Genomic DNA, 26,731 nt, shown 5'->3' on the forward strand with positions numbered 1-26,731 from the left:
GCAGGCTCAGTCAACTCTGGGTTTCTCCCCTTTTCCTTTTTATTTTTTTTCAAATTGGGACACATTCTTATGACGTAGCTTAAGCTGGCTTCCAACTCAACGCCCTCTTGTCCCCATGAACTGGGAGCTCAGATGGCAGCCACACCTGGCTTTTGATAGGCCCTGAAATATTCTGCTTAGACACTGGGGTTTGGAGGTAGGAGGACAGGATTTTCCTGAGCTTCCAGCTTTCAGCGTCCTCGACCAGCGAAGCCCCATGTTTGGGACAGCTGGATTTTTGCTGAGCGTTCACACCCTCACTCCCCTCACACCTTCTGCCTTTCAGCATCCTGCTCGGTGCCCGGAAAGCCGACCTGAGCCCCTTAAAACTGTCTACTCCTTTGTCTCTTCCGCACTCGGGGAGCCGGGACACAGGGAGAGCAGGAGGAGGGCAGTCATGCATTTGCTTCCCCAGCTCTCCCTTCGTGGACCTGAGTAGGGTGACCGCTTCCTCCAGGGACTGTCCTAGATCCTGTCAGGTGACATGCTCCCGTCTTCCTGTCCCTGGATCACAGTTCTGTCCTCTTAAGCAGAAGGGGCTGTAGACACTGCACGCTCATTTGTACTTCCGCATTCCGACTTATAAACTTTGTTAAGCCACAACCCTTAAACTGTTATTTGAAAGTCTCTCTCTGTGTGTGTATGCATATAGCATGTGTGTGGAGGTCTGAGACCAACTCTTTTTTTTTTTTTTTTGAGACAGGGTTTCTCTGTATAGCCCTGGCTATCCTGGAACTTGCTCTGTAGTCCAGGCTGTCTTCAATCAGAACTCTGTCTACCTCTGCCTCCTAAATTCTGGGATTAAAGGTGTGAGCTACCGCCGTCTGGCCTGAGGACAACTCTGAGTCTTTCTCTTTCTGTTGTGGGTTTGGAGTAGTTGGCTAAGGCTGTTATACTGTGTGGTAAGCACTTCCCCCCTGGTCCTCTCATTACATGGCACTGAGCTTACCCACCATGAACTGCCACATCCTATTGTTGTGGCCTGACAGCTGAGGACTTTGTGGAATTGTCAACACGGCTGGTGCTCTGCCTCCCACTGCACTGTAGGCACATGATGTTTGGAAAGTGTCTGATGATTTGTATGTCAAATGGATGACCAGATCTGAGCTACGGCCCCTTGCTCGAGCACCCCCATGCCATGCACAGATGCCCGTGAATCCTAGGAGCCATTAGGTTAAGCAGCACAGAACAGATGGAGTCTGGGACTCAGATTTCCCATGAGCCCCCTGAGCTGCCTCAGGGGTTCATGCCCAAATGAGCGACATGAAGATGTGTGAGGGGCATCTGGAAGAGAGAGACAGTAAAGGCAGGATGTGTGCTAAAAGAACAGTGTACTTTCTCTACCTCTGATAAAAATTCCAGGACACAAAATAGGAAATGGACGTTTTCATTTGTTTATAATTTAAAAGAAAGTATGCTGAATAAACTGAATTTATAGCTACCAGATTTACATTTACAAAGTAGCTATTACCTTTATTCTACTTAATGTTGGTACATCAGGCTTCCTTTCATCATTCTGTACAAGGTGACATTGATATCACTCCCGTCTGCTTATATCCGTGGTTGCTACCACATGCACAATTGCAGGGTCCAAAGTGGGTCGTGGATTTATTATGATTACATTTTCACTGTGCAGGTGTTGGAGGAATTTCTTCTTGTGATGAAATGGTGTACCCCACAATTTGTGTGCCTCTGGGAAGATGATTTCATGGGTGGGAATCACAGAAATATCAGGCCAAACTCTTCCAAATCCTCTTACCATGCCTCAGGAGTTCCTAGTTGTTTACAATGTTCTCAAGGTTATATTTCCTATAGGTAAGAAATTCCATGATCTTCCTTCCTGGGTTCCTAAGCAGGATGGGCTTCCAGCTGGAGGCATCATAGTACACCTCGTCTTTGCGCAGAGCTGTCCCTTTGATGATCTCCAGGGCGCAGCCCTCCTTGGGAGCAGCTGGGAGGTTTATTTTCCCAGAGACCTCCCTCATGGCTGTTTCTGTGGGCCACAGGAAAAGTGGGTTATCCAGGGTTAGCAGAGCCTGTGTGATGGGGACCGCAGACCTCCTGCTGTTAGGCCCTGTGTGCTCCTGTCTGAGCCCCACATGCTCTTGGGCACCTTAGACAACTGGGTGTGTCCAGTGTGGGCCAGGGCGGACTGGCCAGCAGTGGCCGCCCTGGATGGGGGTCTGTGGGCAGGGGAGGCAACAGCAGGGGGCGCAAGTGCGCTTCTGTGCGTGCTTTGGAGGGGTGACACACTGATGCGGGGTGCAGAATGAGGACGAAGTAGTGATGAGAAATGTAGATGGCAGAGAGAGTGTGGCCTGGTCCACTGTTACAGAAGGGAAGCAGAACCAGGCTTTGGCTCCCCCTCAGCACTGAGCACGGCCACAGAGCAGGAGCAGCCAGTGACTGTGCTCTCTTCCTGCAGGGTCATGTCTTTCAGACATACCTTCCCTCCCTTCATCTCCATGTCTCACGGAGCCCAGCCTAGCCTTGAACTCAGTACATAGCTGAGAGCGCCTACGACTTCTGCTCCTTCTGATCTACTTTCTGAGTGCTGGGATTGCAATTTATGTGGTGCTGGGGGTCGAACCGGGGCCACATGAGTACTGGATAAGCACTCTACCAACTGAGCTACAGCCCCAGGACCTTGCCACTCCTTAAACAAAACTGTCCCACAGCCCTGGATGTGTCTTAGATAAACGTGTCTTCCCACACCCCTCATCTTTCCTGAGTGTCACCATCACGCTTAACCTTGTGCAGTGGACAGAAACAAGTGCCACAGGTGCAGCACAGTGCTGGCCGCTTGCTTGTTTTGTTTGCTAGGGCCCCTTTTAGGCTCTGGGATGTGTCCAGGAGAATACACGGTACTAATTTCTCCTATTTTTTTTTCTTAGTCTGAAGGTTATTTTCTTTTTCTCTTCCCTCTCCCTTTCTCTTCTTTTGTCCCTCATGGCCTTGATTCTTTGAAGATACTGTCACTGTGTCTAAGGAATGTCCTTCTGTTGGATGCTGTGTGCCTCTCAGTGTATCATACTGAGAGGCCCATGAAACCATCTTCTCCTTACTGTTGGGGCAGTAAGAAAAGTGCACAGGAGTTTGGGAGCTTCTGTAGAGTAACAGTGGCCACAGGGAGCTCACGTGAGCATAAGGATTTCAGGAAGGTGAAGCTGGCCAGACCCCACCAGCCACAGAAGTGCCTCAGTGAATGACAGGGCCAACACCTCCAGTTACGTCTCTAGCGCATTGCCCCTGAGGAGAAAAGCACCCCCAGGGAGACAGGACCCTCCTTCTCCACATGTTAGTGTTGACAGACAAACCTGTGGTCATTTATCCAGGGTCTTTTCTTACCTGTGTCTATGAGGCCAAGGATACAGAGCGTGATAGACACGTTGACCTTGGTCATTACGTATTCTTTCCTAATGGTTGAAAAGAACCCATCCAGAGCAAACTTGCTTGCAGAGTAGGACGCAGTCATGGGCAGCGTCATTTTCCCTAAATGGCAGATGAAAGAAGTTTGGTAATAAAGTTTGGCCTTAGACAGAGCAGGGCTGGCAACCCCAAGGGCTCTCCCTAGCCGCTGCATCTCAGTTTCTCACTATTTTGTAAGTTATCCCGTGGAATTACGTTTCTGAAAACCTAGAAATTAGGTTTTTAGAGGTGTGAAGGTTGGCATGAGACTTTCCCCATCCCCTGTCATAGGCTCGTGTGTTTGCATGCTTAGTCCCAGTGGTGAGATGCTGGAAAGCTTAGGCATGTGGCCTTGGTATGTGTGTCACACGGGGTGGGCTTTGAGTTTTCTCAAGCCCACACCAAGCCCATTCTCTCCTGTCCTCCCCACTCCTCTCTCCGCCTGCTGCCTGAGGTTCAGCATGCAGCTCTCAGCTGCTTCTCTGGCACCAGCCTGCCTGCTCCCCACCACGGTGACTGCGGGCTAAGATCTGAAACTGTAAGCAAGCTCCTGATTCGATGCTTCCTTGAGAAGAGCTGCCTTGCTAGAAGCGACTAAGACAGGTGTATGGGGTGAGCTGCAGCTCGTCACAGGAGGGAGACTGGCCGATGCTAAGCAACGTAGAAGTGACATGGTCTTCAATACAGCTGTACGTTCTCACAGCTGCTGTCTCCTGCTCGGATCCTAGAGGGCCAGTTCCGTGGCCTGTCTCCTTTCTGCACTAAGGGGATAAAACACCCACGTTTGACTTTTACACAAAATCTGAACTTTCATCACGTTGGTAGCTGAGGGACATGTGGACACAGACAGAAAGGATGAGCTCTTTGCATGCCTTATGGATGGAACAGAGGAGATCTGAGACTGTGGGCTCTCTTCCGAGCACCAACAGGAAGACTATAACTCCTTGTGTGCTAGCTCTGGAAGCCCAGCCCAGTTAGAGCCCATCTTGTGGACAGCTTCCCTCTCTTGCGCATGTAACACTTTCTCTCCTATCCTAAAGCCTGAGCCATGCACTACAGAATCTGGATTTTGTCTTTATTCCTCCAAAGAATGTTAACGGTTCTATTAAAGTGAGCAGTTAACACACTTGAAATATATCTGGCCACTTGATGCCTGCATCACTTGTGAAAAATTACAAATCCAGAGAGACTAATATACTACAGAGACCGAGGATCTTGTGGTGTTTCTGTAAAGAACACTCATTTTTTTCTTTTAAAATGACAATTACAGACTTCCTACAAAATGTAAAATGCAGCCATAAGTGCATGTTTCTAGTGGTTGTGGTGCTCTTGCTGTTCTCTCAGTATGTCTCTGCCCTTTTCCATAGCAGTGGAAGCCTGATTTCTCTCTGGGCACACAGCTTCCTGGAATGGAGTGGATGGAACACACTCTTCGTAGCCAGTCACAGCCAGGTGGCTAAGCTCTGCAGTGGTCAGCAAGCAGAGGTGGAAGGAAGTCTCTCTCTGCCTTCCATTCTTTCTTCCTAGCTGTCTGAAGGTGGCGGTGATGGTCATGGCTCCTAATCTAGAACCATGCGGCAGAAGGCACCATTAAGACACTGCCCTGAAGTGGCCTTGCTGGCTCTGCTCCGCCACCGATAGCCCTGACTTACCTTCTCTTTGCTCACTTTTCTTTTTAACTTCCATCACCTGAGGGCTGGACTCAGACCTTGTGTTAGATAGCCCATGTGAAAGAAAAACCTGATGTTGCTGTGGCTTTATCCTGTAACTCAGGACGGCTACAGGAATAGGCATGGGACCCAGTTTGGACCAAAGAGAAAAGGAGAATTTTGTTGGTGTGTTTCACAGAGTTCTTTTCCCTCTGGGAGTTTCCTGAGGGAGCAATCCTTCCTCTCCTGATAAACACTTTGTGCATTTATATGGGCTGGAATTGCTGCAGCTAGCTCATTGTCAGCTGAGGGAGAAACACAGAGGGAGGCAAGGAGAGCCAAGAGGACCATGGGACACAGCCTGAACTGGGTCAGCTGTACAGCCTGCCCTACATTAGAACTCCAGTTCTGCCAATAATGTTCCTTAATGTTTAAGCAAAAAAAAAAAAAAAAAAAAGATTCAGAATACTTACAGGAGTAGTATATGCCTAAAATATGAGTTTTAGAGACAGGTGGCCTGGGTGTAAATTCCAGGTGTGGCACTTCTTAATTACAATTTGTGGATAACACCATTACTGAGCTGAAACAACCATGTAACACACCTACTACAAACTCTGAGCCTTTCAGAGAATGCTGTTGTTGTCAACAGAGTTAGTATTCAAATCGGCAAGGAATGTATAAGCTATTCAAAAAGTCATGTTGGGACAAATAGCTAATTACTTAGGGGAATGGAAAATGCCATTCTTTTACGTCAGAGAATACATGAGGAAAGTAAGATGAGACAGTAAGGGAAGGGTGAGTTCTCATCTCAAGAGACACTTAATTCAGGAAAACAGGCGCACACAGTGAAAGGAAGGCCTGGAGGATGGGATGTAAAACTTGAAAAGCTGCTTGGTGCTGAAACACCTGCCTGCCCCTTCACACCTCCTTCAGAGACCCCTCTTCCAGCCTTAGAAGGGTGCCAGGCCACAGGCGGTGCACACACAGCTTGACTGCATGCCGTGGCCTTCCTCAAGAAATTGAAATAAATGACACAAGGATTCTAATTCCTGCAGTTTGGCTTTGAGCTAAAAGGTTACATAAGGCTACGACTTGGAGATCTGCCTGCAGACACGAGAAAGGAAAGTCAGCAAAAGCCGCTGTAGAAGGCAGACATGTGGAACGGAGAACCACGGAAGCGCCTAGCCTTACAGGCCGGATGTCTCATTTTAAAGGTCTAAGGCTGAATAATTGCTCAAAGTTAGAAAGACTGGTGAAAAAAACAGATTCGGGTCTGTGTCTAGTGGCCCAGACTCCTGCCCTCTGATGCTGTTTCCTCTACAGGTGCCTCTAGTTTTCTTTATTCTTATTGTCATTGCTGGGCCCTGCTCTCTGTAGTCACACTTCCCAGGAACCCTGCCAAATCCAGTCCCAGCCCTGCTGCACTGTTACAGCTAACACTGTAACACTGTTACACTGTAACCACTGTTACAGTGGTTCTCAGCCTCCCTAACGCTGAGACTGTTGAGCACAGCTCCTCACCTTGTGGTGACCCCACCACGAAATGATTTCTTTGCTACTTGATGAGTGTGATTTTGCTGCTGTGATGAGTTGTAATACAAATATCTGGTGTGCAGAGCATCTGATATGCGACCATAGGTTGAAGACCGCGGCTATAATCCCCCTCTCACAGCTTGGTGGGCCAAAGCCCACTGTGGACTCCAGCAGCAAGTCCTTTGTTAGGTTCAGGCCCTCGCTTAGATGCTCTCCTTTGTGCTGTGGGGTTGTTGATACTTGGGTCCCATTTCTGGTCTTCTCATCATTTTCCCGCTGTGCCTCATCTTCCTCTGTCTCTCACTTTTCTACAAGGATGCTTGTTATTGGAGTTTGGCTCACTCAGAGAATCTGAGATTATTTCATGCTGGTATCTGAGTTACATCTTGGAGGACCCTTGCTCAGGTAAAGTCCTGTTCATAGGTCTCGGGGGATGTTTGTGCTGGGGGCACACTCTTGTCACCCACTACACCTTCCTTAGCGTAGTGAGCATACAGACTGTGGAACCTGACGTGTTTATGCTTGGGTGGTAACAACTCAGCTATAGAAGCAAGAAGCCTCCTACAGCCGTTTTGGTTCATTCACGAAATTCCCTGCATCTCAGGCCTCAGCTTTAAACAAAGATGCATCATAAGTGATTTTCAGGAGAAAAGGAAGGTGGTGAGAAAAGAGGGGGAAAGGAGAAAGGAGAGGCAGGGAAGGAGTCACAAGTGATGCAGTCTTCCTGAGGGAATCAGAGCATCACACATGGCGTCTTAGTTTCTTCTTTTGTTGCAACACGAGGGAGAAGGAGCATGTTCTAGCCCACAGCTCAGGTTATAATCTGTCTCATCAGGAAGTGCAACAGGACAACAGGACCTGAGGGAGCTGGTCACATTGCATCCATAGTCAAAAGTCAGAGAGAGTGAGAGAGCCAGAGCGAGAGAGCAAGAGCGAGAGAGAGAGAGAGAGAGCGAGAGAGAGAGAGAGAGAGAGAGAGAGAGAGAGTGAGAGCCAGAGCGAGAGAGAGCCAAAGCGAGAGAGAGAGCGAGAGAGAGCGTGAGAGTGAGAGCGAGAGAGAGGGAGAGAGAGTGAGAGAGAAAGAGCGAGAAAGAGAGCGCGAGAGTGAGAGCCAGAGCGAGAGAGAGCGAGAGAGAGTGAGAGAGAGAGAGAAAGAGCGAGAGAGAGCGAGAGAGGGAGAGGGAGAGAGAGGGAGAGAGAGAGGGAGAAAGAGAGAGTGAGAGGGAGAGAGAGCGAGAGAGAGAGAGAGAGAGAGAGAGGGAGAGAGAGAGCGAGAGGGAGAGAGAGCGAGAGAGAGAGTGAGAGAGAGCGAGAGAGAGAGTGAGAGAGAGCGAGAGAGAGAGAGAGAGAGAGAGCGAGAGTGAGAGAGAGAGAGAGAGAGAGAGAGGGAGAGAGAGAGAGCGAGAGGGAGAGAGAGTGAGAGCCAGAGTGAGAGAGAACAAGAGCAAGAGAGGGAGAGAGAGAGCGAGAGGGAGAGAGAGAGCGTGAGAGTGAGCGAGAGAGAGAGAGTGAGAGCCAGAGCGAGAGAGAGCAAGAGCATGAGAGTGAAAGACAGAGCGAGAGAGCGAGAGAGAGCGAGAACGAGAGAGAGCGTGAGAGTGAGAGCGAGAGAGAGAGAGAGGGAGAGAGAGCAAGAGAGAAAGAGCGAGAGAGAGAGCGTGAGAGAGTGAGAGCCAGAGTGAGAGAGAGCGAGAGCGAGAGGGAGAGAGAGGGAGAGAGAGAGTGAGAGCGAGAGCCAGAGCGAGAGAGAGAGAGAGAGAGAGAGAGAGAGAGAGAGAGAGAGAGACTCAAGCTGGCGCTCAGCTGTGTTTTCATTTGAAGCAGTTGGGGAACTTTCCCATCCACAATCCATATCAGCATTACCAGTCCACCACACACATGCCGGGGGCTCATCTCCCAGGTAATTCTAGATTCTATCAAGACAACAACTAACATTAACCATCACATGTGGTTTGTTAGGTGCCTTTAAAAATTAAAAAAACAAAAAACAAAACAAAACAAAACATAGAATTACTAAGCAAGGGTCAAGACTAGGAGAAAATTATTGATCATTTATCAGCCATTATGGCAAAAACATGCCTGAGGTTCCCGTGCTGTACCCGTCCCTACACCCATAACATTTTGTCTTTCAGATTTCACAAGCCTGCATTTGATCTGTGTTAAAATCAACAGTTCTCAGTTTCCGTCTATGAGTGGACCAGGTTGGATTCTGTTAACCCCGGGACTCAAGCCTGCAGCCTTCCTTGTTCTTCCAGATTGTTCTGGAGAGAGGGCGGTGTTGGACAAGTCTGTAGGAGGTCAGACTTTGCTTATGGCTGGGGGTGGAGATGGGGGCAGGAAAGACGTGGTGGCGTGAGTCTGTGGAACTGGTCAAGGCATTGCTAAAAGACAGCAGGAGAGAAGGCTTTGTTCTAAATCTAAAGGACCAGGAGAGAAAGATTTGTTCTAAATCTAAAGGACCAGACTGCCAGGAAACTGTATCCAGAGGAGGCAAGCTTAGAGTCTTTGGAAATGAAGGCAAGGATGGGGGCAGGGCGTCTGTGAGCAGGGAAACAGCAGTAAACCTCAGAGGCCTTCCACACCCGAGAACACTCACCTAAAGCTCCTGGGGCACATGTGTTACAACCATCAGAAAAGTGGATTTGAGAAGGCGATGTGGGTGTGCTGAATATTACAGCCCCCCCCCGGGGGTGCCTGGGGTACCTGGGAAGCCAATGTTACTATTTCTGCACTTAGACAATAAAGCCTCACTGGATTACAGAGAGGAAACCCTTGATTTTCAGTCCCCCTGTCCCCCTAGATTCTCCATTTAGGAACTGCTGTTAATGGTTGTGCACCAGAGGCTCATACAGAAAGAAAGTTGGGGAAGAATGTAAAAACAGGGAGAAGATAGCTTCCCTGCCCCCAGCACTTTCCGACACAACTTTGGGCATCTAATGAGTGTGTTTCCCATTCCAGGAACTATTCTTGAATATTTCCCCACATAATACACCACATAGACCACACATGGTGGCAGAGATACAACCCCAGCACTCAGGAGGGAAAACGAGAAGGCCGGGGGTTCAAGGTGCTCCTCAGCCACGTAGCACGCATGGGGCTACCCTGGGTTACACAAGACGCTGTCTCAAAAGAAAATGAAAGAATCCAGGTTTTGAAAGGAGTTTTGCCCTTTCAGGCTTTCTGAGGCATCTTAATCTATTTTACCAGGTGCAAATGCAGAGGTTTCCTCACATAAACTGTTTGGCATGGTGTAGGAAAGGCTTTGTGCTAAAGTTAAGTCACACATGTCTTGACATTTTAACCAGCCAAGGGAGACCATTCTTGAGGTAAGAAGTGAAAGGATCAGACTAACTTTGTAACCTATATGTCTTCTAAAGCCTATATTTATGAGTTTTAGGTCCAGGTTAAGCTAAAGCCTCATAGTACCTTTCCAGAGACTGGAGAAATGTGACCCTATCTGTGAGGACAGATATAAAAAAGCGAGCAAGCAATGACCTTCACTCAGCAAAAAGAATGGCCAGACCCTTGTCTTCGAGATTGTGTTTCTTAGCAACCAACCCAGATGGCCTCAGTCCTTCTTCTGAGTAGCCCCTGACCTCAAAAGCCCACAGCCCCAATCTTCAGGGAGGAGCTAATCACCCCCACCCCCACCTTTAATTGCAGCCGCATCCACACTTGGCAGGACTGGCCAAGCTTGAGCACCTAAGACTAACCAATTATCTTACTTTATAGCTTCCTCATCCAATCCTGAATTGCCAAGACTGCACCCCCTAAAAATTCCCATGCCTTGTCCTTTAAAAACCCAAGGCCTTTGTCTCCCGGTGCCACTCTTTGCTGATCAGCAGGGGTGACCCCATTGTGCAATGGTTAAAATAAACCTCTTCAATGATGAGATCTGGTCTCTTGAATTCTCTTCATCCCTTCTGGAAATTAGGCTCATGCTGGGCCTAACAGAAGCAGCTGGAGAAGGAAAGGATTGTATCATGTCAGGGCCACTAGGCCACATACGTGTTCTGGGAAGGCCAGGTTCCCACAGAACAGGGTTGAGTGGGCAGTAGAGGAAAGGTCACATTGTTACCAATGACATCTATAGGAGCCCCTTGTCCAACTGCCAGTAAACCCTGCCAGAGCCAGAATCCATGCAGAGAGGTGATATGTGAAGAGGGTGTGCTGACATGCTTGGAGCAGTTTTAACTGAGAAGCCTGTAGGTGCTTTGCTCAGAGTCAAGTTCTCGGTGCCACAGAATCAACCTTCTCCACCTCACTGGGCTCATAGGGTGGAGAATACTTTTTTTCTTTAAAAATAATTTCAAACTTGTAGCAAAGTTGATTGTACATAGAAGAAATTATTTTTTTTTCCTGAGCCCCCTTTAGACAGGGTCTCGTTTAGTTCAGGCTGGCTGGGTGTGGCCTCTTGAACCACCTGATCCCCCTGCCTCATTCCCAAGTGCACTACCACACACAGCCCCCATGAACCTTCTGAGAGAAATTCCTGTTACGGAAGTCGGTGCTAACTCCATGTCCTACCACCTTGAATACTGCAGTGTCCGTTCCTTCTACAGAGGGACACTGTCCTGCTCCATCACAGTATGAGCGTGACACTGAATGAAACCACCCATTCAACTCTTTGTTGTAAGTGGTAATTAATATTTACAATGCTGGGCAATAGTTACTCCATCCTAAACCTCCAAGCCCTCATAGTTTCCTAACATTTAGATTTCCCACATTATACTCGCTTTTTGTGCTATATTAGGTCCAGTCCATCTCTCCATGTCGCTCCAAGATCTGTCCTCCAGCTCTGCTCCTCTCTTAGCTCTCCTCTCACCCCTTCTCTTCCCACTCATTTCCTGCCCTCTCACTCCTCCTCTCTTTCCTGTCCTCTGGCTCCTCCCATTGTACAACATTGTAGCTAGTTGCTTTATTTTGGCCTGTTTACACAAAGCTGATACAGGATGCTTAGAATAAGTATCACAATGCAATATCCAGATTGAAACCAGAGAGAGTGTGTGTGTGTGTGGGGGGAGAAATCAGCATTTGAATGACCAAGGGAAAGGTGTATACATTCAAAAGAACATTATACCAACAACTCTTCCGGCTTCTGTAACTACTAGTGACCAAGTAGGTAGCTTAAGATAGCAGAGACCTATTCTCACAGCTGTGGATTGGCCATGTGTGAATTGGTGAGCTGAGAGGACCATGCTCCCTTCAAAGGCTCCAAGAGAGAATCCTGGCAGGATGTCAGCACTGCTCTCGTCTCTGATGGCATATTCAAGAGGCCTCTCTTTCCTTCATCTTTTGTCCTGTCACTTATGGCTGCTTATTGTTGGATTTAGTGCTCCTGTGGGTAATCAGGGTGATTCCAGCTCAAGAGCCTTCTTTCGGTTAAACTTGCAAAGATCCTTCTAAAGAAGGTCTTGACTTCATGGGGTTAGGATGCTGGCTTTCAGGGGCTGTCATCCAGCCCACTGCAGGGATGCTAACAGATGCCTGTTGTATAATCCTCAGGCATGGAGCCCTGATGCTTCTCCCCACCGTATTCTTTATAGCAAAAGCACCCCAAAGATCATGTGTTACATTGCATGTTGGGACTTGACAGTCCACTTCTATTTGAAACAATCCCCCAGCCTGTCACTGAAGTTCATGGCTTTGACACTGTTGGGAGGCACAGGTACACAGGTATCCTGTACTAGCCAATATGCCATGGTTAGCTCTTGCCAGATACCAAGAGCTGATTGTTCAATGTTTATGAATTTTGCAAGCACATTGACGTCAGCCTATGACAATCATGAACGATTTACACTATGGAAATGCTACTGATCAGGTTTTTAAAAGTTTCCTTCTGGGAAGCTGGCCATTGAACATAGACCAGCACATTTATGGCACTGTCCTGACATTTGGATTTGTCTGATATTCTGGCATGATTTGAGTTGAGCTATGCACTTCCGGTAGGCTTCAGAGTAATTCTGTGTTCTTCACCTCCCGTCCCTAAAGACTGATAATGTGGTTCCAGTCAGTTGGTTCTGTGGCCGGTGATCTTAACCATGGGTCACTGGATTCAGGAGGAACACTCAGGTTTTTCCAGCATGGAACTAACTGCTCTTTCATCTTGTAATCAGTAAGTACATTAAGTGAGTTTTTTCAAAAGTATTTAACCATCATTAAACACAGCTTAGAGCCACGAGGTACAGTTCTGTTGGGCAATAGCTTCTACTATCATCTCCAGAACTGTTTTCATGGTGCAAACTAAACTCTATACCCATTGAACAACCCCCGTTTTCTCCCTCCCCTCGGCCCAGCGCCACCAGCCTGCTGCCAGTACCTTCTCCTTCTGTTTGCGGCCTGTCTGTGTGTTTCAGGGTTTCCTCCTGGCTAGGACTTCCTGTGAATTCTCATCTTTCTGTGGCTGTGTGGGTTGCTCTTGAATTTTAGCTGTTTTCAGATCTCTTTCTGAGACTGATTCTAACCCCGAGTATCTACCCACAAGTAGAGCTGCTGGATTATGTGGCAGTACTATTTTTAAATATTCTGAGGGGTGGCTGTGCCCCCATTCCCACCGCCCCCAACAGCTATACCATTTTCCATTCCTAGTATACCGAGCTTCCAAATAGTCTGCATTTCTTTCCCTCCCTCTTTCTCTCCTCCTTCCCCTTGTTTTTCTTTCTGTCTTCCTCTATCCCCTTTGCCTGTCAAGGTAGCAGCATGCTAAAAGATGTGGGCTGGTACCCCCTTATACTTGGGGTTTCCCTAGTGATTACAGATGTTGAACATGTTCGCGTGTTTCCATTGGACAGTTAAGTATCTTCTTTGGGGAAGTAACTTCTCAGGTTCTTTGGCTAATTTTGTATTAATTGTTTGCTTTTTTGCCATTGAGTAGGTAGCACTTTGAGATTATATAAATGCCCTATTTCTTATTAAACCTTCACCCTCTGGTTTTAGCATTCATTAATATGTCCTGGCTAAATGATTACCATAATGGTTGCTAACTGGTGATTCTCCAGTGTCCTTTTCCCTGTGTTATTTGGCCTTCCACTATGTGGGGGAGAGGTCATCTCCATTTGTTTATTCACGTGATTATATAACCATGAATTTGCTGTTTTTTATGGCATGTAATAGATTATAATCAATTTTTATTATTGTTATTTTAATGCTGCAGTAGCCCCAGACAGGGGATCTTTTAAAGGTCAGCCTCTGTGCACATATTATTACATTTTTAAAAAATATTTTTTATTTTATGTGCATTGGTATTTTGCTTGTATATTTATCCATGTGAGGGTGTTGGATCTCTTGGAACTGGAGTTACAAATGTTTGTGAGCTGCCATGTGGTTGCTGGGAATTGAACCTGGGTCCTCTGGAAGAGCAGCCAGTGTTCTTAACTGCTGAGCCATCTCTCCAGCCACTGAGCATTTCTTTACTTACTGGCAAAACAAGATTTTTAAGCTTGCTTGCCCTTCCTTTCTTCCCTCCCTCCTTTCTTCTTCCAGTCCTAGGGATCTTACCCAGGGCCTTGGCTGCTACACCGTAGACTCGGTATCCACTTGTGTTCTCCTCTCTCTGTCCAGGAGCTGCTTTGGGTCCCTTCAGTGGCTGAGAAACAAGATCTGGGACCCACTGTGGTATCTCAGTGGCAGCGAAGGGAGTGTGTATGTATGTATGTGTGTGTGCATGTGTCTGTGTGTGCAGATATGTCCATGTTCTGTAAACACTGCATTAACAACTAACCCACATGACGGCCAGCCTGAGGTCACAAGCTCTCTGACTTCTCGCTCTTTTTGTAGTCAGAACACCAGCTTGGCTTCTGTTTTCAGCACATTCCAGGTATCCTTGGTTGGCTCTGTCTGGGGTTGTCCTCTCTTTGCCTCTCCACCCAGCACATGGGAGCCCTTGTTAGCCATCCAGGCCACAGGAGAACCCTCTTTACTCCAGAGTAGGTGGCCCACGGCCCCGTCCTCTCTTCGTTCTGACCCTGTGCCCAGTGCTATGTACACTTCCGCTTTAGGCTTTGACTCTTTGCCCCTTGTGAGGGGACATTCCTTATCTAACTCTGTCTCTAGTGGTTGTTGGAGCCATTGTTCTGGCAGCTGCTTTGATATTTAAATCTCAGCGGAGAGACTGCTTTTACCAGGCCTTCACTGAAGTCAGGGAAGAATTTGCAAGTCCATCTCCTTTTGTTTGTGACAGCAGGTGGGATAGCTTGTGAAGATCACACCTCTTGCTTCACCTCCTTGTGAATTTAACCCATTGTTCTGAGCTGTTTTTACTCTGGCTTAAAAGCTCTCTGCAATAAAAGTCAGGCTGCTGCTGCTGGGTGGTTGGGTCTGGAGCCTCTTAGAAAAGTCCCCTGTGTGTTGTGTGTTAGTTTATTAATTTTAATCCTCACTCCCAACTCAAGAACCGTTCGACTCTGCTGTCGGGCTCTGGCAAATGGTCAGACTACCACTGCTGCTCTTTGACACAATCCTGGTCCATCATTGTAAAATAACTTTTATTTGCCAAATGTAATTATTGTCCCAGAGGCTTACTACAAAATAAGCTCACCCTTTTTAGCTCTCTGAACTCTGGCTGGCTAGTTCAACTCAGCTGTTTTGGCTTAAGCTCCTCTCAAAGTTCACTGATTCTATCTGGCTCCTCTTGACTTTTGACTGAATTGCTCTGCTTGGCCTCAAACTCTCTCTGGCAATTATTTTCTAATCTTCTAATCCTTCCTATTCTCTGACTTAAACTACCTCTGCTGACCTGCCAAACTCACGAACTCAACTGCCAGTGAGAGACCAAAAAGATTAAAAATTAGCAACTATTATTAATTAAGGCCTGAACTATGTGGGTGGAGAAGTCTAGTGATGCCCTGAGGGGAAGGACCGCCTTACTGCATTCTTTCCCCACTAGAGATAACAGTTGCTAGGAAACTGGCCCATACCCCTAGGGAGGGATACCAGGTCATTATGGTCTGGGAACCTTCCTCTAGCAAATCAACTCAAAATGTAGCATTTTGACCAATAGATGCTTGCCAGGCAGGAATTGCCCCTGCCTTGGGCATGCTGGGAGGTATCAGAATCTATATATCACCCAACTAACCTGGGCGCGGGGTGCTCAGCTCCCACCGCTTTGGAGGTGGGGATGTGTGGCCCCAAGCCGCAGCTTGCAATTTACAATAAAAAGACCCTCATGTGTTTACAGCAGAGTCTGTTTATTCCTGGTCTTTTGGGGTTTGTGAACTGGGCAGAACACCACGAACTGCAGAACAAACTCGACTCCACTGCACTGATTCTCACTGACTTCCAGCTGACTGACTGCAGTGGGCTCAACTGTCTCCCTCACTGCTTGTATCTAACCTCTTTTTCCTGTGCTGTCCTCCTGAGGGTCTCCTATCTCTGACTCATTCTGTCAAATCTTTGATTTATCACTCTGTCAACACTTCAATTAGAAATCACCAGCATGGCTGCTTCCAGCTGGGTGTGGTAGCGCCCACCTTTTATCCTGGCGCTCAGAGAGGCAGAGGCAAGTGGATCACTCTGAGGTTAGCCTGGTCTACAACATGAGTCCAGGACAGCCAGGGCTACACAGAGAAACTCTGTTTCCAAAAAACCAAACCAATCAACCAAAAAATTTGGCTGCTCTTTTTCTACAAACTAACCTTGCCTACATGGTTTGGGATTAAAGGTGTGTACTAAGGGTGTGTCTGCATTCCAGCCAGAGGGGTTAAAGGTGTGGGGCATGTCTGCATTCCACCTGGATCACACAGACCCAGCTCTTTGGATGTGATCCTTTGCCAGAGCAGCCATCTTGATGGATTAATATTCCTCTACATATCTTGCTTATGTCTGTCTTTCCTCTGCAAGGACACTTGCCCCATTCCTTTCATCTTTTCTGAGTGGCTCATAGCATGCCACATAGTCCCAATGATGTTGGATTGTCCCACCCAAAGGGACAACAGTGTCCACATCAGCAAGTCCTGCCATGAAAGCCTAGGCAGACAAGATGAGGAATGTAGACCAGCCTCTCCTTTGCAGTCCAAGAAAAACCATGGACTCCGAAGCACATACACCAGCAAGCCATCCTACCACAGATTCAATCAAAAGTATTCTTGTTGCTATATTTGTTAGAGGTGGGGAATCACGAACTCACAGTGTGCCTGCCCTTCAGGAAGATACGTCCTTATCACTGTGATAAAATTGCGTTTCATCAACTCTGAGAGGCAAACAGTTATAAGATGCATTTTTATTCTACATACGAAGAAACAGCCTCAAGTAGAACAAAAGTACAACTCTTCTGGAATTCTTATTCTGCATTAGTTGAAGCCATCTCTCTCTCTCTCTCTCTCTCTCTCTCTCTCTCTATATATATATATATATATATACATATATATATATATGTAGTTTTACTTTTTTAAATCATGTATCATTCCCCCTCTATGCAATATTGCTTTTTACTGTGCAGAATTCCTTTGAAGCTTATTTATTCCTAGTATGTATGTCATATGTGTGGGAGGATGGGTGTGTGTCATGGCATGTGTATGGAGGTCAGAGGACAATTTATAGAGTCAACTTTCTCATTCTACCTTACTGTGCAGGGCTGAACTCAGGACTCCAGGCTTGCATGGCAGAGGCTTTGCCGATGAACTGTCTCTGCCCTACTGTGCAGTATTTCTTAAAGGATGTTTTCAAGTCACCTACACCAGTTGCTAACTTTCCTCATCTTCTAGTAATGTCTTATCAATATTGTACCAGATAGAGTAAGAGCACAGTAGCATGGATCATCACATCCGTGTGGGGATTCCTTTTGCCTTAGTTGTTTTGCTGGTGAAATCTGCTTCATAGTCTCAGTTACAAAGTGTTCAGCGCCTCATGTGCTTCTGGGTATTTTTTTTTTTTTTTTTTTCAGTTCCCATGAAGCCTTGGCTGGAAGTAGAACTGGAGGTAATTCTGTATAGTGATATTTCCTCCATTACTTTTCAGCTTCTACCATGGTGCTCAGAGTCTCCATATTTCCGTGACAGCAGTATAGTTCATGCTTGTTCTAAGGATGAGTCCTGTTATAATTAAAAACCTCAGTATACCAGGCAGTTCTGATTAAGCACCAAGTACGTAACTCCATTTGAAGCGCTGTAGGAAGAGCTGTAAATGTGTTTGTATGGACAACTGTACCGGTAAGGCAAAGGTTTCACTCGGCCCTGGTAGGCTCTCACTTCCTTCTGAAGCTTCACAAGCCAGACTTCATCGTCTACATTGCTGTCAGCATTCCTCTCTTCCAAGTTCCCACAACAGCACATTAAATCCAACATTCCGTGGCATTCCCAGCCCAGAGTTCCAAAGTCCTTCCACAAACCTTCTTAAAACATGGTCAGGTCTGTGTGGCAATACAGCAATAGCCAGCTCCCCTGTGCCAATTTCTGTCTTAGTGTGGTTTCTATTGCTGTAGTAAAACACCATGACCAAAGCAACTTGGGGAGGGAGGGGTTACTTCATCTTACAGCTTGTAGTCTGTCACCCAGGGAAGCCAGGGTAGAGACTCAAGGAGGGAAAGAAGAAGAAGCCACAGAGGAACATTGCTTATTGGTTTGCTCCTCGCCCAGCCTGCTTTCTCACAGAGCCAGCCCAGGGCGGCTCCTCCCATATTAGTCATCAACAATCAAGAACATGCCCCACAGGCCAGTCTGGGGGGGACATTTTCTCACCTGAGGGTCCCTCTTCACAAATGACTCTCCTTGTGTCAAGCTGCTGTAAAACTAGGTAGCACACTGTCCTATACCCATTCCACCCTGTGACAAAAAAACCTCAAGTTGTGGGTACTAACTTTATTTAAATATTATTTTTATTTAATGTTTTTTTTTTAACCTCAAAACAGTAAGCTCTAAAAACATTAGTTGACTTTGCAAGTTATGAGGCAAAGGTTTGTGCTCAGCATGGAAAGGAAGCATGGTTCTTAGTACATAGTTGGGCTTTATTCTTGTCTTTTTAAATTGTCTAGTGTTCTGTCATTCTAAAGCAGTTTGGTAATGCATACAAATGACCCCAAAATATTTCCATTATTCCACTTATCCCATTTTCCACTCAGATGAGTGCTACAAATTTATCAAGAAACTAACTAACTGCCAGTTCAGGGGCTCTGATCCAGGAAGCTGTTTCCTTCTCTTCCTCCTTCTCCTTTTCTTCCTCTTTGTCCTTCTCTTCATCTTTCTCCTCCTCCTCTTCATTTCCCTCCCTTCTCCCCCCTTCTCTCCTTTTTTCCCCCTCCCTCCTCGGTCTCTAGCCTAGGGTGGCCTGGTCTGATACTCCCTGCATAGTAGAAAGTAGCTTTGAACCTAACTTGTGTGGTGCTGGGGATCAAACTCAGGGCTTCTTGAATGGAATGCAAGTACTCTGCTGACTTATAATTCTAGCCCTATTTTTTTTTGTTTTCTGATTTCTCTTTGGAGACAAAGTCAACTTGACACAGAAACACATCTCTCTTAAACCATAACCTTTCTTTTCTTATTCATCCCCCAATTCTCATGTTATATATAGCAACATAAAACACTTCAAACTTTTAAAAGAAGCCCCACAGTCCTTTCCAAAGTCTCAAATTCACAGTCCTCCTGCCTCAGCCTTTCAAGTGCTGTGGTTCAATAGTATTACCTATGGCGGATGCTAAAGCAAGGAGTAAGCTTGCTTTGGATGATCTGGGCGGTCAGGACATTGAAGAGTTGTAGCATCTTGTCCTTGTCTTTTTAGCCCTGGAAGGTGTTTTCTGGGGTTGTAACAGGGGCTTCAGGGCTGCCAGTGACTTTCGTTTGCAGCTTGAACACACCCTTCACTGTCACTGTGTGGATGCCATTACTGTTATAGCACAGATGTGACTTCAAAAGTTGATGACATCGTGTCTCCGGTTGCTCTTGCCTGCTGTTCTTAGTCTTCCACGGGAACAGAGCTCACCTCTGAACTCTGCTCCCTTTCTGAGGACAGCCTTATCTTACAGCATACGTTTTGTTGAGAAATTCAGGAGCCAGATTTTAAACCTAAATGTGAATCTGTGTTGAGTCTCATTTAGGCACAGCCATCTTCTTTCTTTAAGCTTGAGTTTTCTATCTGGGTACCTCCAAATAAGATGCTATTTGCTGGGAGCGTTATCACACCCCTCAGCTACGAGGAGAAAGTTCATATCTTCACCGGGATGTGGCCTTGAGTAAGGCTGTGGCCAGCAGTGAGGCAGCTTTGAGGGTGTCAGCTCCACCACCTGTTTGTTATGACCTTGAAATTCACTCCACACCCTGTCTCCACCTCCTTGGGCCTGGGATTGTAGGAATGCATCACCACGCCAGGCCACCCAGCCTTGTAAAGAGGAAACTTGAAGCAGTTGTCATGGATAATGTTATGTTGTCCTGTTCTCATCAGAGAGGCTTTCTGGTTTCCAATCTCCTTGTCTCCTTTTGGGGCAGATGGAACGTGGGATGATTCAGCTCTTAATGCCGAAACCCTTCGGGTCTTGTCCAAGAGCATTGTCTTAGTCTGTCCACAGTGACTTTCGGAGGCTTTGGGTCCTTAGTGAGCCTCACTCTGACCCCTTTGGCTTTCTTCCAGCGCCTTAACAACCCAGCTACTCTACACATACCTCACCTTACATATTTCTAGCCCCCAGAACACTCCAAGGCCAGAGCACCCGGAATGCTTCCACTCATCTTGACAAGTATTTATGGGTTATTTGGACTGAGGGGTAAATGGGAACATTTTCTTAGAGCAATCAGAACAGGTTGGGCAAAGGGTGAACATGACCTCCTACCCTGGCAACCACACCCGGTCACATCCACCTCTTTGAGCTACAGCATCTCACAGAGGAGCTGGTTTATCATCTGAAAGCCACAGGACCAGAGCTGAAGGAGAGTAACATCTGCACATTCTTGTCTTTATGCAAAACATTAGGAAGCTTCTGAATCCTGCTATTTGACCTGTGCAGTCGAGAAACCTGTTTTTTCCTCCCCTCCCCATGCTGTTAAATTCTTAAGTTTTCTTTAGACCACACAGGCAGCCCTCAGCTGCCATGAAGGTTGCCGTCCAGCAAATGATTTCATTCTCGCTAATGTACTATTGACTTAGGGAATATTTAACCTTGACAGTGTGCCTAAATTACTGTACAACTTCATTAAAGCACTGTTGAACACTCTGTAGATGGCTGAATATGCCAGAGAACAAATGCATTTGGATAGGATTAAAAATTAGATTTGTCTCCCATCCATCCATCCACCCACCCACCCACCCATCCATTCAGAGGTATATTAAAAGTTGATCTTTTAAAAAATAATAGTTAGGGAGCTTTGAATGAGAGGTGTGAACATAGAGGTGGTTGACAAGGCTCTGTGTTCTTTTGATGTATTTTAATTTTGATCTAAGAAACACAGTCCTTTATTATGACATGGAATTTCAGTTCAAACTTTTCCTTTGTTTTCTTTGCCATGGAAGAACTCATATTGGCTCACTTATATCTACCCAGCTGTGTATCCTTTGTTCAGTGGTTAGTAATACTGGGATATTAAGGAGAGACAGAGACTGATAGACAGACAGACACACAGACAGGCACACACACACAGAGCGAGAGAGCGAGCAAGAGCACAGTTTCTGAAGATAACTTTTCACAAGGCAGTGAGGACAGAGGATTTGTTGAATTTCTTCCAGTGTGCCTGAAAAGACTTCCTGTGAGATGAGGGTTCGTAGAGAGAGTGAAGGGTGGAGAGAGGAGGAAGGTAGGCTTGAGCCTGACTCCTTGGAGGAGATCACACTCTGAGGAGGGGTAGGAAAGCTTGCATAGGTGCCCAGTTCCTGTGCCATGCATGTGATTGGCACAATGTGTCACGGTTATGGAGCCCACAGAACCAGGGGACCCAACAGTGGGATCGGCTGTACCTTCTAGAATGAAACACAGGAGACCCGTTTTAGCTACGGTTACACAGCCTTCCCCACACATTTTCTAGCGTTTTCTTCAAACCCAGTGATTTTTTTTTTTTTTTTTAAAGAAAATTCAAGTGCTAGCATCTTGGTTTCAGAGATACCAGCTAGGCATGTTTTTCCGTACTTTCCTCAGCCTGCCTGTCCTCCAACCCTGTGTTGGTGTGTGGTGACAGGGATTCGTACATGTGGTAGCCTTGAAGACTGACTGGCTGGAGAAAACATGTTCTTGTAGGCTATTCTCTTTCTTTCTCTCTCACTCTCTCCGTCTCTCTCCAAAGTCCCAAACTATAACCCAGAACGGCCTGGAACTCATGGCAATCCTCCTGCCTCAGTGTCCTGAGTGTTGGGACAGGTGTACTTGGATCATTTTCTTCCGCTCTGATGTGTTTTTTGGCATGGATGGTGTGGAGGAGAGGGATTTAGCAACATTTGTGTTCTTTTGGAGAGGGCGGACCTGTTTTTTAGTTTTGAATATACACTAGATCCCGTCTCTAGCCCACTGTGGCCAAAGGTTACAAGTTTCAGAATTTTCCTTCATTTCCTGTAGCTAGAATTCAGATATAACATGAAGCCTTCTTGGATGTGCAGACAAACATAACACTTCAGGCCTGGTAGTCCTGGCAGAGCTGTTTCTTGGACAGCTTCATGGGATAGGACTAACTGATCAGCCTTGGCTGTCTACTCAAGGCTTGTCATAGGAGAAAATGAATTTAGACTCACTTGAGACATGATGAATTTGTTCTTACTTATAGGAGCTAACTGATTAATGTAACAGCATATGAGGAAGACAAGAACTTGCTCACTAGGGCCAGGAAAGGTGCTGAGTTATGGGTGTAAGCATAGGCACCGTCTCAGAGAGGGATAAGGAGCTAGCCAAGCTTGAATAAGACAGAGTACAAATCCTTGTGAAGGTCAGTACCCAGAATTGCCTCAGGAAAACAAACAAGCCAAAAACAAAACAAAAACAAATTCAAAGGTATTGGAAATGATTACAGCTTAATTATTAAGCATCATCGGTACACACTCCTTCCAAGCACACTTAGATCACATCCTATGGAAGTTAAATTCTCTAGGCAACAGTGAAACAGCTTTCGCTTGGTTTCATGTCTTGGTTCATCAACAGAGCCAGGAATCATTAAAGCTACCCACAGAATGGCCGAACAGGTTTTGGCCAGTGTCGGGATCCTCTGGGGATGTGCCAGTGCCCTCCCACTCAGTATGCGTCTAGAAGCCCTCCTTTGCTTTCAGCTCAGCATAGCCGTGGGTGAGGAGGGGCTGGAGCCTGAGCTGGAGGCGCAGGGGTGCATATCAATCACTCTGCTGGTGGGGGCACACGCACTGTCCCTTTATCCAGTCACCACTCAGGAGTGCTCTGCCGCACCGATGGCCTTATGCATTTCAAGGAGAACTGACATTTGCGAAATATTTAATCTGTGGTCTCCTAGGCCGTTTTTCTCATGTCAGAACTACTTTTATAAGACTGTGTTCTGACCTTCCAACCACATCTTTGCTAATCAGCGGACATGCATAGGACTTCTGTCCTGAGTCCAGGAGGAATCCTCAACTCTGGAGCCTCTTGGCGATGTCTTTGGATGACTCTACCATGCAGAACTCCATGCTGCAGGGTGTCAGCCATGAAAGTGTTTCTTTGCACACAATTTTCCTTTTTTTTTTTTTTTTTTTTTGGCAAGGTCTCCCTATATAGCCCATACTGGCCTATAGCTTGTTATATAGACCAGGCTGATGTTGCGCTCACAGAGACCTGCCTGCCTCTGCCTTACAAATGGTGGGAGTAAAGGCCTACCAAGCTCAGCCTAAATTTTACATTTGATGCTAAAATTAATATTGAGAAGAATCCCCAGCATAGACTGACATCCCTGCTCCTCCTCCACAGTCCTGGGACTCACACCAGGGCCGGCGATCAGTAGGCGGTCACTCTGGTGCTGTGCCACGCACACCCGGGACCTGAGAGGGTCGAGCGATTGACCCTCTCACACAGATTGAGGCATCTCAGATCTCCTGCACATCAGATATTTACATTGCAATCCATACCAGTAGCAAAATTACAGTTATGAAGTAGCAATGGGACAGTTTTATGTTTGGGGGTCGCCACACACGAGGAGGAGCTGCTTTAAAGGTGGGGCACTGGGAAGGTGGGGAACCGCTGTCCCCAGGCAGTTTTCTCCAGGTCAGCTCATTTTTTCCCAGTCAGCCATCCTACCGTCTGTCCTTAAGGTGTTTTACTCTCACTGCTTTTGTGTGCACTGACCTCGCCACCCTGGGGCTCTTGGTTTTGGTAGACGCAAAGCCTTTTCTGTCTGTTATGACCAGCTCTTTCTGTGAGCAGAGCAAGGTGGCCATGCCTCAGCTGCCTTCCTGTTCCTCACCTCTCCCGGCCTCACACACTGGGTTTCCCATGGGCTTCCTGGGATGCTGCTTTTTACCCGTTCCCCAGGGACTTTGTAGTCCTACTGTGACCAGTACTGACTCTTCTCAGTGTCTCTCCTTCAACATGCGTGTCCCTCATGAATTTACCCCCGAGTCCGCTGTGAAAGAACCTGCCTGTGAGGTAATGGCCTTTGCACAGTGTCACTGTGGCCATTTCAAGTTCATGCCATGCGACTTTGCTATGTGGAAGCTGACGTAAACTTGTGCCCCCACAGAAGCAGCATGACCGCAGCATTACTATGTCCTGCGCCAGCACCGGCTCACTCACCAGCCATGGAGGAGACCACGGCGATGCTGCCGTTGCTCTGCTTCAGCATGGGCAAGGCGGCGACGCTCAGGACCACGTAGCTGAGGAAGTTGACCTCCATGGTTTTCCTCACACTGTGGACATTCCCATGAAAAAAAGACATATGGTCGATGTTGATGTGGTTGATAATGAGCATGTCCAGTCCACCTGCAAAGAGAGGCCTGTGCTGAGGGGGGCCACTGGGAGCTGGTGCTGCCCATTCCCTCCCGAGAGAGCTCTAAACCCAGAGCGGGAAAGCGGGTCGGGGCTTACCCATGAGCTTTCCTGCTTTGACAACAAATTGCTCTGCAAATGCCATGTCTTCCATAGTGCCAGCAATGTAGTGAGCAGAGGCTGCTCCAAGTTCAAGGCATCGAGACACAACCTGCAGAGACACCATGGAAATGGTGGCCATCTTGGATGTAGGTTTTCCATAGTGTTTGGAGTGACTGGGGCTTAAATGAGAGTTTGTTCACAGAGCTGTTCAGACAAGAAACAGTGTGTATGTGGAGGGGGGGGCTTAAATAGTCTTAACTTGTGCCAGCTGGTGGTGGTGGCACACACCTTTAATCCCAGCACTCACCAGGCAGAGGCAGGCAGATCTACAGAGTGAGTTCCAGGACAGCCAAGGTTACACAGAGAAACCCTGTTTCAAAAAACCAAGGACAAATATTCTTGGATGATCATTGTCCTCTAATATATCTTAAATGGATAAATCATCACTGGGTTGGAGTTTAAGTCCATGACTCATCTCTGCAGGCTTTATGAGCAGAAGTTTTCCAAGTGCATTACGGGTGTGGGTACAGGTTTCTGTGGGGCAGATCTGGGCCTGTGAGTGTTGGTATGACCTAGGGCTTTCAAATTTTGTGAGTGTATGGGGCATGGCGACATCAATGCATGAGCAGGTACAGGGATCCCTGTTCCCGAGTACGTGAATCTGAACAAGTCCATGGGTAGTGTGTGAGCAGCACAACTAGGAACATGTACAACCAAAGTACTCTATGCCTAACAACATGCGCGTGTGTGGTGTGTGTGTGTGTGTCTAAAAGCAGCAGTTTTACATTCCTGTGGGCATTTGCACCTCTTTAGGAAGTGTAGGCCGTGGGGAACTATCAGCTGGGCACAGGAAGGCCACTTCTTGGTGGCTCCAGCATGCTCACCTTCTGCAGACCTTCCTCCGATCTCGCAGTCACCACCACGTGGGCGCCCATTTTTGACAGGAGATATGCCATTTCTCTTCCAATCCCTTTGCTGGCCCCCGTGACGATCACTTTCTTGCCTTGGAGCATTTCTGGGGAACCACAGAGGCTGTGAGTACCCCGAAGCCTTGGTTCACTTTCCACACTTAAAGGTTGTGGGCCCAGATCCCTCTGCCTCATGCTGCAAGCCACTGAAGCAACACTAGCAGTTATTCACAGACAGGCTCTCAAGCATGGGGTTGGAGTGGATGTGTAGAGCTGAGCCTTCCTGCCGTTATTCCTAAAAACCTCCACGTGTAGCGATCATGGAGACAAGGCCAGAGAGGTCAGAGTTTGGCTAAACTGCCCAGGCTTGATTCCTGGCATTATCTAATTTTGCTAAACTGAAAGGAGATTTTTAAAAGTGCCCTAACATGTGTTCAGAGATGTCAGCCTCTTTGCTTCGTCATCATCTCTGTGACCCTTTTACTGCTGTATTCCACCTTCCCAGCCACTAGTCTCTCCATTGGAGCACAGGGAGCTGGCTGAGTAAGTGTCTGACCTTCTCTCCTGTGGATCTGAAATTGCATTCTCTGCTGGATGTAAAGCAAAGGATGGCCTACTTGGCCATACAGCTTACCCTCCCAGCTCTCCTCCTGCCTGGCTGGAGGCTACAGGGTTACAGATCCATTTTAGGGTCCCCTCTTCCTCAGTGCCTTGGAGATCAAGAATGCAGCTAGATACTTAGGAACATTCCAGAATCCCTGGGTTTTAAGCCTGTTCCTCCAAAGGAGATCCATTGGTACTCACCCGGCCTGAACTCTTCATCTGTAGAATAGTAGTAGCCCAAGAAGAGCACCAGAAGGGGGAGGAGGTATATTTTCATAAATGCCATCAAACAGGGACCTGGCTCAGCGAGCCTGTGGGACACTAGGGAAAACCTGCAGAGCTCTCTCCAACCTCCCAGGCAGGCAGCAGCCTCTGAATTGTGATATCAGGGACGGGGGAGGCTGGAGTAGTCTCAGGCAACACTAGCCAGTTTCCCTGTCAGAGCAGCGATTGGCTTTGGGTAGGATCCCATTCGTCCCTGGCAGCCTGCATGGTGGATTTCATAATGGACAATGTTTAACTCCATTCTGTTGTGTATGAGGTGACTTCCAGATGGTCAGGCTCATGACTGCAGGGCTCGGTGACTGAGCATCTCCCACTGTGACATCCTTTGACACACAGCATCAGTTGCTTTGCAAGAGTAGCTTGTCAGAGAGAGAGAGAGA

At 47.2% G+C, this 26,731-nt stretch overlaps 2 protein-coding genes across 2 annotated transcripts in view; one reads left to right on the forward strand and one right to left on the reverse strand.

Moving 5' to 3' along the window:
• Lamb3 (laminin subunit beta 3) overlaps positions 1–26,731 on the forward strand; it is a 152,863-nt gene that overhangs the window by 34,919 nt on the left and 91,213 nt on the right. The gene's annotated exons all lie outside the window — the stretch shown is intronic.
• On the reverse strand, positions 1,411–26,553 carry Hsd11b1 (hydroxysteroid 11-beta dehydrogenase 1). The gene is made up of 6 exons (XM_021645459.2): positions 26,268–26,553; positions 25,440–25,570; positions 24,553–24,664; positions 24,262–24,447; positions 3,388–3,531; positions 1,411–2,032 (listed from the first exon to the last, which is right to left on the reverse strand). The coding sequence occupies exons 1-6, from the start codon at positions 26,350–26,352 to the stop codon at positions 1,815–1,817; spliced, it is 876 nt and encodes a 291-aa protein (XP_021501134.1). The 5' UTR covers positions 26,353–26,553; the 3' UTR covers positions 1,411–1,814.

The sequence above is a fragment of the Meriones unguiculatus genome, chromosome 11 (genome assembly GCF_030254825.1).
Source record: "Meriones unguiculatus strain TT.TT164.6M chromosome 11, Bangor_MerUng_6.1, whole genome shotgun sequence".
Classification (NCBI taxonomy): domain Eukaryota; kingdom Metazoa; phylum Chordata; class Mammalia; order Rodentia; family Muridae; genus Meriones; species Meriones unguiculatus.

Excerpts from the sequence above, each read along its gene's own strand:
- Hsd11b1 (XM_021645459.2), bottom strand. The coding sequence starts at position 26,352 with ATGGCATTTATGAAAATATACCTCCTCCCCCTTCTGGTGCTCTTCTTG. Across the intron at positions 25,571-26,267 it reads AGATGAAGAGTTCAGGCCGG|AAATGCTCCAAGGCAAGAAA; the intron begins GTGAGTACCAAT and ends GTGGTTCCCCAG. Across the intron at positions 2,033-3,387 it reads CCTTGGCCTCATAGACACAG|AAACAGCCATGAGGGAGGTC; the intron begins GTAAGAAAAGAC and ends TGTGGCCCACAG.